The sequence below is a fragment of the Anopheles moucheti genome, chromosome 2 (assembly GCF_943734755.1).
Source record: "Anopheles moucheti chromosome 2, idAnoMoucSN_F20_07, whole genome shotgun sequence".
Taxonomy (NCBI): domain Eukaryota; kingdom Metazoa; phylum Arthropoda; class Insecta; order Diptera; family Culicidae; genus Anopheles; species Anopheles moucheti.
The window spans coordinates 76863750-76876897 of NC_069140.1; the positions used below are offsets into that span (position 1 = coordinate 76863750).

Below are 13148 nucleotides of genomic sequence, written 5' to 3' on the forward strand. Positions count from 1 at the left end.
CTGATCCTCCCATATGCACCATAGACGACATTCTGCTAGTTTGTTTGTTTAGTTGTCTGCTCTAGTTTTCTAACCAGGTTCTAATTTTACTAGAACTACCGTTTAATATACTTCTTTCTTATATTGTACCGATGTTGTTTTGCAAAAACTTACTGGTACACCCAATACGTATTTGTGGAGCTGTATAAAATGTATACTGTGGTTTCGGAAATATTGTTTCCATCGAAATGGGGAGGGAAAAACAGTGCAAATATAAGTTCAGCGTGGTATTTATTTAACCAGTTGTGCTGTGCACACAACAAACACTGTGATGTGATGTGCCAAAATTCTTTGAAAAACGCGCGTAACTCGGGGTGAGCAAGCAAAGGTTCGTTACATTAAAATTCCGAAGAATTGCTGTAGATTCATGAAATCTAATCTATATTATTAAATAAAGCTAATGTTAAGAACATTTTATGGCTACAGTATGTTGGTACAGTGTTTTTTTGTGAAGCGGATTTTTTTATTAATCAGAAATTTTATAATCCATTAAAAAGGTATCAAAAGTGCCCTTTTTATCCTTAGCGAATTTTTGGGAAAAAGAAACTTTATTTCATTCTGAGTTTAGAGCAATTAAATTTTGTTATTTAATGTTCGTTATTTGAGCTGGTAAAACAATGATGAACTCAACAGCGGACTGGATTTTTTTTTAGAATTTCAAAATGATATTTTTGTTTGTCTAATAAAACACTTTCCCTTGGAAGAAAAAAACGCACATTTACTCTTACTCACAATTCATATAGCGATGGTGGTTGAAAGGGCATAGGACACATACTAGACGACATCACTTTTTTTTTCTGTGCGATGATTTATTCAGTCACAGCGTTTGCGAAGAACCTCGCCTCGTCGAATGTGTGGAATGGAATCGTTGGCTGGTTGCGAAAGGAGGAGGCGTCAGAAAGTAAATAATGCTTCCACAGGCACCATTTTTACAGATTGGGAGGAAGGGACAGTGAATTGCATCGAATACCGACAACCATTCAATCCGTTGCCCGGCGGGTGCACGTGGTGCCCCAAGTGCGGGAAGGAACGGGAGTCATAAAATTGCATTCTGATCGGTGACGGGGGATGGCGGGCCGCCCCTTTCGGTGGGAAATTGCAATTCATCAATCAACCGTGTATTGGAACGCGCAACAACACCGTCAACAACAAAATCAGATCGCCGCGCGCGCACTGGTGGAATTGAGTTTCGGCGAGGAATGAACACAATGTGTGTGTGTGTGTGTGGAGGAGTATAAATCGTTGTCACACTCGCCGTTTTCCGGCTACTTCCGATCGTTTGGAAGGAAGGGATCGATGATGATGATGATGGGTTAGTGTGTGTGCGCGTGTGTGTGGAGAACTCACCCCCCTCACACCATACGGTTCGCCAAATGCATCGGAACTATTGATAGTTTTTATGTCGGAATGGGTGTTTAAGCAAAAAAACAGAACCTCACAGTACATTCATTCTACAGTGGTGCCAGCCAACAGCACCATGAAAAGCTTCCATGTTTTTGAATCCGACTGTAAACCGGGCACGAGGAACGAGGAAGTCGAGCTTAAATGTAGGAGCACGGAAAACATATGCGTTGTACGCTGTTGACTTGCCTGGGAAGGGTGATTTACTGCACAACCGCAGTTTTGTGGTTGGATTGGCCCGGTTTAGGTTTGTTTGTATGTTGCATTATGCGAAGCACACCCCATGAGTAGAGCCTTGTTTTGCTACTGTTGTCGTTTTTTCATGTTTTAATGCCAAAGGTATTTAGTCTCTAGCCGGTAATGAGCCACTCCAGACCCGGTCTGACATTATACCAATAGCTATTATTATGTGCCACATGAAAGGAATGAGGATTTCTTTTGGGGATCCTTTCCATTTCGACCTTCTCACACTGCACAATCGAAGATGCTTTACCTTTTTTTGCATCTTTTGCAAGTTGAAATCGATTCTGGATGGAACGTTGTGGTGTACTCATACTCAAAAAATCCTCAATTTCAGGGTTGTCAAATTCAATATCCTCAGTGTGATCCCATGTGACTGGATCCTTTTCAAGCCAAAGCTCATATATGTTTGCGTCTCTTGATGGGGAATTCTTTCCACACTATTACTAATCGTGGTTAATCTGCAGCAGTTAACAATTGGAATCGATTTTGTGTTGCAAAATTTATAACAATTTTGAAGAACTCCAGATCTAACTTGACACATTCTGATTGAACTTGACAATAGAATCCAGGAATGGAACCAAATTCTGCCATTTGAATTATTTTTCTTCCCGGGCCACTCACTATTGAGCACATCAAACTGACATGGTCTGATAATTCGTCTCATAATAATTCCCCCTAGACTCTGATCTTCATAAGGTTGTTCCGTCTTGCCTCGACTAGAACCGATCTTCCAGGTGGAGCATGAGAGCATGATCTTGACATCACGTGCTCTTTAGGCACACGGAGCGCGAAATGCGTTCTAACAGTAATTTCTTTATTCACGAACCAATCAATCGTCCGAATGAATCGGAATAACGTAGCAAAGGATAGGAATAACCTGATTATAAAAAAAACACTTCAGAAAAGGTTCACCTTCGCTCACCCTGGCTCCTGTGACCTAAGCTGACTGACCTGTTCGTGCGCAGCCGCGTGCGACTACGCATTTTTCACTTTTTTCTCTCTCTCTCTCGCTATCCTACTCCTATCCTCTCCAGTGATCCTGTCTACTCTTTATCTGAGTGACTGTCGGATTCCATACTTCCGACGACCGATTTCGCCCCGTTGCACGGTTCGCCTTCGTGTAATCCTAACATGCCCCAACTATGTGGTGAATCGGTGAATGAATGAATTTGAATCCCTATTTTGAAAGATTCATGAATCACCAAAGATGAATGTGACCTCCACCTCCATGTGGCCCTTTCATTCCGCTAAGGCTACCAACAACCAACCAACATCACTAGGGGATACATGAATCTTTTGAGAGTCGATTCCCGATTTGTGTGACTCCTCACTAAAGATTCATATGAACGGCTCTTCTCAAAAGATTAACTAAGAACAACAATAATCGTATCCTTACGATCTTCACCAGCCCCGCTGAACAACTCAGAAAGCGCGAGATTCATTGTCGTTGTCCACATGCCCTGGCTCACAAATACTACCAAAGATAGTCCGCAACAAGATCGTTTGGATACAGAGGACTACCGGACGTACCACGGTGCGATATATGCTGTGTAGTCCGTATCTTGAAAAACAAAACAAGACTTCTAAATTGCAGCAATTTGTGGTGGCATCCTTGAACACAAAAGCCCCCTGTATTCAAAAATAATTTAATTATGTACGAAACTTTCTTAGCTGGGCACCATGAGTCGCTTGTCGTAAGTGTTGCCTTGTTTAGTGTTTTGAGTATCAATTTCATCGCGTCAACCTTCTTCAAAGTTGAGAAAAGTGGAAAGATTATACCTTTATCTCCAACTTTACTTAAACAGCTTAAAGTTATTAAATTATAAAGTATAAATGATAAAAATGTTATTCCAATACTCCACTTTCCTATAAAAGGGTTTGAATCAACTTGTTAATTTATTCCCGTATTCGAGTTTGCCAACTCCGACCGCGCTCGGGCACGCTATCCATTATTTCGGCTGCTGTCACAATACCAACAAAAGGCAGACGCAGCCCTCGTCTGTGAGGTTGATTTCCCGAGTTGAAGAAGGATCCTGTTTGCCACGGGACCCATCCGTCCCGGGTGCCGTTCCGTACCGTTCCGATCAAACGAAATCACGGCAATGGTGTGGTGGTGGTTTTGCAACAAAAATGCCTGGCCGGAGCCTTCCAATCTCTTTTGAGGCCGGCCGATATGGGGCTTGCTACATTGAACCAATTTAAATTCTGGGTAGCGGATTGCACACATGCGTGTACCAGAAATCGCTATTCCGAACCAATTTGTCCATAACCTTTTCTTCCGCCCGTAGCTTTTGTTCGGGGTGCGCAATGGCAGCCGCACGGTTGGGGATAACGTTTGGCCGGCTTTTATCATGATATATAAAATTCAATTCACGAAAGTATAGTGAGTTTGTGTGCGATTGATGGGTGAGTTTTTGGCAACCTTGTAAAAGTGGTTTCGGGTTGGGGTTTTTTTGTTCAACAATAACAACCGCATGGTTATATTTTTATATTAAAATTATTATTTATAATCCCCTTATTATTAAACAAAGGAAATATGATATGTTTTAGAACATCCAATTAGAATTGGAGCTTTGTAGTGATTTTCGAGTTTATTAAGTCATAGAAATGGTTTATTTCAATTAAATCTACCCTATGGGAGGCTCTCATTTGCATAACTTCTACCCAACTCCCCTTACCAAAGAAAGTTGCCAAGAGCAGCAAGGCGCGTCTTCCCCGGAAAAGGACGACCAGCCTACACAAAAAGGTGTCGATATCATCTTTCCCCGGTAAGAACAAAACTGTGAAATTTGTTCGAAAAACCCGTCCCTTGTGGACGTTGAAGAAGGCCACTGCCCCAGCAGCTGGTGGGGTAGGCGCTTATGTTTTATGTAAAATGGTCGCTTTCATTCAAACTCCACACCCCAGCGCCGATAGTGGTTCGCCGCTCCTTTCGCTTTCGATTCACTCACCTTCCACAATGTCCACCAGCGAGACACACACACACCGTGTGTACCGTGTGCCCAGCTTCTGGTCTGCTCTTGTTGGTTTCATTTTCCTTCACACAAAGCCTTTTCGGTTGTCTTGTCGCACCGTGTGCGGTTCGTGCGTTCGGACGGCCAAACTATTATTAGACTTTTGCTAAGAAACTGCTCAACGTTTACGGCCCAGCCCGGCCGGCAAACGGAGCATGTGTTTCCGGGTGTATGTGTCTGTGTTTTGTGCGATGTACTTATGCTGTCGTCGTGGCAGTATATTAGCATGCAACAAAAAACAAACTTTGCAAAACTACACCAGACAGAGGCACACCTAAGTAAGTAGAGTGCTTTCTGGGTGGCTTCTTTTTATATTGGTGGTTCTATAGGGTGGCTTTTTTCTGAAAGGCATATTATTAATAGTACATTTTTAATGCATTCCTGTCCGTCTTGTGGCCCCATGTCCAGCAGCCCATCGGGATGTCCTTTTTTGTTTTTGTCAAAGATGAGTAATTTTGTTGTTGTCGTTGTTGGTAACGGGGACGGTCGTCGTTTGTTATGTTTTCATGAATTTAAAAACGGATACTTAAGTGGACGCTTAAATGGAGTTTCAAGTGCATAGTTGCTTTAAAAATCTGCTCAGCTCAGAAAGTGGGAAATTGTGAACAAAAGTGTTTTATATTTTGAATTTTATTATTAACGTGATATTGTTAATGTTTAATGTTGCTAATTTTTGTCTATTTCTTACTCAAAATTACTCTAAATTGCACCACAGTTCATTGTTGATTCATTCCTAACTGTGATTATTCTTTTCACCCGTAAGGTTTATAAGTTTAACTCAATTTCTTAACCGTCAATTATTAATATAATAAATATAAAATATAATATAATTTCTATTCATTTATTTTGTCTTTACACTATCTTTAACTTTTATGTTGAATAAGATTTTTTTTGTCTTGTTGCTCTGTTTCAACCTAAGCCAGATGTGTGGCGATGAAAATGTGTGCAAAATTGTGTGTTGCCCTCACTGACGTAAAGCCGGCTAAAGGATAACGAATTTGACCTTCAAGATTCGCCAGAATCAGTCGCTTCCTTCCTTTGGTGATAAGGTGACAAATTGGAAACAGATAAGAACAAAACGAAGGTACAAAGTGTATCGATAGAGCCCCATGGAGCGGGTTCCATCTTCCACCGGGGAGAAGATTAAAGAAAACTGAGACTGCCGGAAAGCTGGGCGTAAGAAAACCGACAGCGAACAGGACCCATCGGGGTTGAACCGTCGAGCGACAGCAGCGAATCAGTGTCAGACTTTCATTTCCTGCGTTTGCTGGTGGCAGCACGTGGAATAGACCGGAAGCAGGAACAAGACACGTACGGCCCGGTGGAAGGCAAAACGATCGTGCGGGAAAATTGTAACGCGAGACGTAGAATTTTGTACACCTTCCTTCTGAGAATGTGTTGCTTTCATCTTATTTTGTGTGATCTGCATATTTAGCAAAATGGAGGGAAAAAGCGACAAATTGAGCAGGACGCGAATGTGACAGGAAGGTAGTGTAGGTAGATCTGAGTGACGTAAATAAAATGTAGTTGTTTTAGATATTTTTAAGGTAGAAAATCATCCACGCATTTTGATTTTTAACGTGTTTTTTAATTATATTTCTTATGTAAAAGTGCACTATGTTTTTTTAACAATTTTATTGTAAAAGGTGCATCCTTTAGTCAATAAAGTTTTGGAAACGAGTTGTGCTTTCCGTATACATTATTTCGCACGGAAAATGTCAAGAATGTATAGGATCATGTTTGACAAGTGAGTTGAAAATAAGTAAGCCATGAAGTGTGGAACAAGAAATGTATTAATTCCTTGATAGTGTGATCGAAAAGTATTCAAAAGCCGCTGAAAGTTGCACTTGTTGCAATTCAGGAGCTTTCGTGTTATTTGTATTACAATTACCGTTTAGAAAACAAAAAGGAAAGAAAAAGATGTTTAGAAAAGTTTCATGAATCTGAGTGAATCTTTGAACTGAATGAATGAATCTGACTCGCGCTTGTTGAAAGATTCATGAGTCTTCAAAGATTCATGAACAACCCAAGGTTTTTTACCTCCACCGATTACTTAGGTTATGATCTGCCACTGGTCGAATCATTCATGAGTCTTTTGAGAGTCGATTCCTGATTTAAAAGACTCACATTAATAATTCTTCTCAAAAGATTCATTAAGAACAACTTTACTAGTCGTCACATATGTACAATAACGAAACAACTCTGAACAGGACTCGGGCAAGTGTTTGAAGCATTTCAATCTCATACTTTCACCAGCACCGCACTCCCTACTACTTTCCCAATCAATCAAATACGTTTGATGTTGCGTTTTTCCATTAAATTATATAAATTGTGACATTTTAATGATTGCGTCCTGCAGCCATATTGCGTTAATGAAATGGGAAAAATGGCTTATTTAACCTTTTTTTCTAATTGCCAAAGTTGATTCGCGCAAGTCGAAAACAGGCGTATGGAGAAGTTTACTTACGTTTTGTTTCGGACGCTGAACGTGAAAAGGAAGGTTGGGAAGGAGCAATCGTTGGAGAAAAGTTAACGACTTTACAAGTTATTCCCCACGCAAAAAGATCTATGCCCTTTGGGTTACTTTTTGCTTCGCTTGATTGACGATTTGGCAAGGCAAACTTTGAACTGATTTTTTAAGGTTCATCACGCTTAATTTTTAGAAGTAAATCACTTGATGGATAGACACGCGAAAGGAAATGTTAGAACCGTTTAGGTCGTAAACTTTGCGAAAGCACAAAACAGCAAACACTCTCTTAATCGTTGCATTTCGGGAGGTAAAATGATAAAAAAATGATAAAATATCACATAAACATATAAGCTAAAGTCCTTTGCTGCACTTTAATTGGTAAATTTTAAGGAACTATTTTAAGCAGTTAAAATATTCAAAGTTCAATTTGTCGAACTAACCTATACAATTATAATATTTTTTTTTGTCCTGAAAACTATATTGATTTTATTATGCCAATTAAGGCCTATTGTGGATTAATATAGAACCGAAATAGATAACTTAAACGTGTCGACAAATGTATGTGAACTAGATTGAAAAAATGCACCATTTGATTTACGTATGACAGGGTCCTAATGTTGCGCGAACATTGACGGACATCATTTGGAACGTTTTTGTTGCCAGAGGAACAAATTGATTTGTTTCATTTCCAAATGTTGCCACAACATATCTACACCTCGATTTGTTATTTGGCTTCGCCTAACAGATATGAATGTGCAATATTCCATGTTTCAATTACAAAGTTCTTACATGTTATTAGTAATACACTGTGTACACGATAAATTTGATAGTTCCAGTGGGAATTGACTTTTTTATATCAAAAAAATAAGAAAACAATTTTTTTTCTACGAAGATTAGCTTAGCATGTACAAACTATTAGCCACCCTCTACTAGCCACCCTCGGCATCGATGCCTGTCTATCCGCTTCCGGAACCTGGAGCAAGCCCTGGAGGGCTCTGAGTAGGGCCGCAAAAACGGACTTAATTTTTTGGATTAGTTCCGCTTTTGTATTGTAGGACGTTCGGTTAGTGTCCTTTTCAACCATGCCCCACACGAAATAGTCCATCGGGTTGAGGTCCGGGGAGCTGGGAGACCAAACATTGGGGGCGGTGAAGTCGTAGAAATGATCCTCGAGCCATTTTTGCTGTTTTTCGGCCGAATGGCAGGGTGCTGAATCTTGCTGCCATATATACGGCCTACTATTGGCCACTTTGGTCACCCAGGGCTTGACGACCGTGGCCAACAGCTTCACATAGCCGCCCTGCGCGTTCAACCTCAGGTCCGGTTCAAAGAAATGTGGTGGCATCACATCCCCTTCCGATGACTCGCACCCGAACACCATGACTGTTTGTGGAATCTTTGGGTCCGTGGAACGTTGGCAGCACAGTAAGCTATCTGTTGTTTTGAACGTTCAGTTTCTGGTCCTGCCAAAAATTCTTTTCGTCAGAAAAGAACCAGATCATTCCTGGCTCCCCCGGACGTTTAATCTTGTTCAGGAGTTTTTTAGCGTGTGCCAGACGCTTCTCACGGCCTTTTTACGCCAAAAGCTGATTCCTGCGGCGTTTTTAGGATGCATAGCGAAGATCTTCATGCTATGCATGAATAGACAGTGTTTGTAGCAGCACCAATTTCGCGCGCAAGGGCCCGAATGCTTACCCTGGGATCCTGCTGCAATCCCACCGTCTGCTGAGCTTCTTTCTCCGTGCAACAGACTCAAAATCACCATTGCCGGTGTCAACCTGCTTTCGGATTACTTTAATCGTGTTTAACGCACACTGCGCCGCCATCTTAATGTGTGTCCGGTTTGTGTGTCCAGCGCTGATCATCATAGTACAGGTTAATCTCTTCCATAATTCCACTGGGTTCCTCCCAGTGATCTGACGCATCTGAAGGAACGGATCCTTTTTTGCAGTGAACGACATCCTGGTTTAAAAAAAATCGCCTTTCTGGTCCTTTTCTCGTACCGCTCCACGGAACGGCGCTCCGAACATCGCTCCTTTGAGCGGCGCTGACAGCGTTACAAATATCGTATTTTTTAAACTTTTCCCATCATCAAATCAAATTCCATAGACCACCACCCCCGTTTGTTGCCATTGCATTAATGTTGTCGCAAAATATTCGTAGAATAAACCAAACGAACTCGACCTTGTAAAATTTGCCAAATGCATTCAAATGCCAAATTCTATACAACACCTATCATTCTCTGCTTTTATTACTTATTTAATATAATCCTTACGCTTTACCACTATCAAATACAAGTAAACCATCATAAACCCTTTTGATAGCAGGATGCCGTTGATTGTACACTTCCTTGTGACAATAAAGGTCATCCCTTTCCGATAAAACTTATCAAACCCCGACTTGCTCCCCTTGCTGTAAAATTTTTCCTATTACAGTGGAAAGCCCGATTGTGTTCGATCGCTTCGACGCCACATGTACGACAAAAAACCCATTCCCAATAAAATGTTTATCTGTAACAGCACTGTTTCTGCCTCGACTATCAATGTTTTGTTTGCACACGGTCAAGCATCACCGGCACGCTCCATTTCCCCGTTTTACATCGCATCTTCGCCGTTGTTTCATCCGCTCGATCGATCATGTGTTTTCTTAACCCCGGGCGGACGGTTGGCGCGCGCGGTAGTTTGCAATGTGGGAAAAGTTTTTCTTCCATCTTGCCCAAAAGAAAGGGGTGGCCGGAAACACTGGCCATGGTGGTATGGTGGCCGATTGAAGACGCACATCGGCGTATACTTTTTATTTATTTTCGTACGACTACTTTTGCCTTGCCGGCCAATGATCTGTGCTAGGGTTTTGCTAGAGCCCTGGGCATTCGTTTACCCCGGTAGGGTTTCACTATCGTTCGTTCGGAAAACAGCGAAGCGGAAAGTAGCCATAACACTTTCCTCATGCCGGCTCCCCACATATCGGGAGCTATTTTCCTTGCGTATCCTTTGATGTTTCAGCATCTGTGTATGTTGTTCATTGCTTGGAATAATACACTGCAGGGTATGGGGTTTAATACTCTCCGGTGCACTGAGTGACAACACTGGAAAAAACTTTTACATCTTTTAATGAAGGTCAATCACGTACAGCTCAACAGACGATATACTTACACTGCAATTGAAGAGTAACATCAAACAGCTACAGCTCAATTGCTGCATTTGGTGGTCCAAAATGCAGAATCTCCCATCCCTGCACAGTGAAAGTGATAACAAACAAAGGAATGAGCTTCACTGGATTAGGGGATTACGTACCGGGGACGTAGTTTTCTTCCATTTTTACTACACAGCAACACGAAAATGTGTGAAAATTCATCATCCGGTTATGCAAATTCGTTAGCGCGATTTACGATTTCATGCACACGGGCAACGTGTGCAAATTGTGTGCTTATGTTTATCGAATTAAATACACTATCCGGGCATTATTTATGATCATGCTCTCGCATATGTAGCGTTTTAATTAACTCCTCCTCATTGCTGCCATTCTCGTTGCTGCCGCTACGTTTAGCCATTAGCCCAATTCCCATGGCAATGTGTCCCACCTGATATTGACTAAGTAATTTTATATCCATTTAGGGCTGGAAGGTTTCTGGTCGGCATTGGAAACCTTTATTTTAATTGTTTTTTTTTGGGTGCTTCATGCTCCAAAAGCAATAGAATACTCATCATGACAAAAACGCTCCCGAATTAATTCCAATTTGATGTGTTAAACAAAACAATTGCCATTGCCGAATTAATTTGAGGCTGGTGTGAAGAAAAACACGCCGAGCTGATGATTTTGATTCATTTTAGTGTGAAACATTGCCTGTTCGCCTGGGCTGATATTTGTTTAATTGCCAAACGGAGCGTGTAGTGATTTTAAAACGATTGACTCAGGTCATCATTATGGTTCAAATATTATTAAACTCATTTTCAAGTTTACGGAGTGAAAACGTTAATCGAAGCCGCGAAGTTGTTTATTTAAAAGAAATGAATAAAGAAGCATCTGAGATAACAATCAAATTAAACAACGAAAATACAACAAATACTAAAATATATAATTTACTAAAAAGAAGCAAGAAGAAAAGAAAACGTTAATCAAAGCGGTAGAGAAGATGAAGTTTTTTATTTAAAAGCAATAAATAAAGAAGCATCTGAGTAAATAATCAAATTAAACAACAAAAATATAACAAATACAAAACATATAAATTACTAACAAAACATATAAATTTAAGAAGAAAAGTAATGAAATAAAAACATTATACACTGAGTATAAAATGGGATAAAATTGATAATTTAAAAAACGAATAACACAACAGAAACACAACGATTGAACAGAACGATGTCGTGTGGTTATCGCATAATTAGCTCAACCTGTCATTTCACTGTTTTGCTATCTCGTTAAAATACTTTTTCCACTTGTTTTACTAATGGTTTCCTCTTGTTCTGGTCTGTATCTCTTTTCATTCTCATCAACACCATCTGCTGAACATTTTGTCGCTGACAAAAAAAAACTACACTCACCAAACCACCCCAACGTGTGCATTACCATGGCGCTAATGATGACGATGGATCCTAATGCTGCCGAACAGATTTTAAATATGGAAGACGACATGAACTGGTACCGGGCGGAGCTCGATGGCAAGGAAGGACTGATACCTAGCAATTACATAGAAATGAAAAATCACGAGTAAGTTTTCTTTTTAGTTCGTGTGAAAATTGCATTATTCGGTGCTAACTTTTTTTTCCTTTTTTCCCCCTCCTTTCCAGCTGGTACTACGGGCGCATCACACGAGCGGACGCGGAAAAGCTGCTATCGAACAAACACGAAGGAGCCTTCCTGATACGGATCAGTGAATCGAGCCCCGGTGACTTTAGCCTGTCGGTCAAGTGTTCCGATGGTGTGCAACACTTCAAGGTGTTGCGCGATGCACAGGGCAAGTTCTTCCTCTGGGTGGTGAAGTTCAACTCACTGAACGAGCTGGTCGACTACCACCGTACCGCTAGTGTGTCTCGATCGCAGGACGTTAAACTGCGCGATATGGTGCCAGAAGAGGTAAAAGTTTTTCCCCTGGAAAGGGAGATAGTAATTTTATAATGCAAGTGACAGATACTGCTAATGGTTGTCATAGTTTATGTAACCTACTTAGATTGACATTTGAGCTGGTAAAAAAATATTTTTTCCCATTTGCTTAAATCGTCCCAATGTTTGCGTTACCTAGTAACTTAACTTTTCCTACTACCAGCCGGTCACTCTTTGAACAGACATAATCAAAAATTGTTGATTTAACGATGTTAAATAACATAAAATGTTCACATTAGTGTGTAATGTCCCCCATCTCTGGAAGCGTTAATTTTCTGTCAACGAATAAATCTACTTTTAAGTTACTCAAAATCGATTGAAACAACTACATCGTGTGCAGCAAAAGGAACTGGAACTGGTCGCTTGTAATCAAACTTAAACATTGATGCCGTAAATTGTCTGTACTGTAGCACTTTTGTTTTCTTTCTACCACTTCCTTACACATCCTGCAAACGGCCATTCTGAGTGTCGTAGCGATGTTTCTGCATCAGTTCTAGAAATTACCAAGCACAGGATGTGCTCTCACATCCAGTCTCTTTTTGTAGAAGAAAACAGCCGGCACATATTCTAGTGCTGGGCTGCGCCCGTGCTGGTAAAATGTTAATGGCGTAAATTTAATTTTATCACCACCTCTCCACGAGCCAATCAGGTGGACGCATTCTTTTTATTGGATGTTGTGGCCCTCCATTTGCTAGGCGAAGAAGCGTGCGGCAACGGAAAGGAGAAATGTAATAATAATGTCCCTTTTGGCATCCCCGACCACACGGTCGGCCTTAGATGGCCTTCTGTTCGGATTGAATTACGCCCAGTGTAGCGTTATGGTAACTGTCCGGTACGAGGAAAAGTGGTATAAATGTGTGCTTGATAAGATAGTTGCACGG

At 40.9% G+C, this 13148-nt stretch overlaps 1 protein-coding gene across 2 annotated transcripts in view; it reads left to right on the forward strand.

Moving 5' to 3' along the window:
- The window catches only part of LOC128296949 (growth factor receptor-bound protein 2), a 37696-nt gene that overhangs the window by 22012 nt on the left and 2536 nt on the right, over positions 1–13148 (forward strand). For both annotated transcript variants that reach the window (XM_053032484.1, XM_053032485.1), the window contains exons 3-4: positions 11777–11874; positions 11955–12240. In XM_053032484.1, the coding sequence (XP_052888444.1) occupies positions 11777–11874; positions 11955–12240 (384 nt within the window). The remainder of the gene's footprint in view (positions 1–11776; positions 11875–11954; positions 12241–13148) is intronic.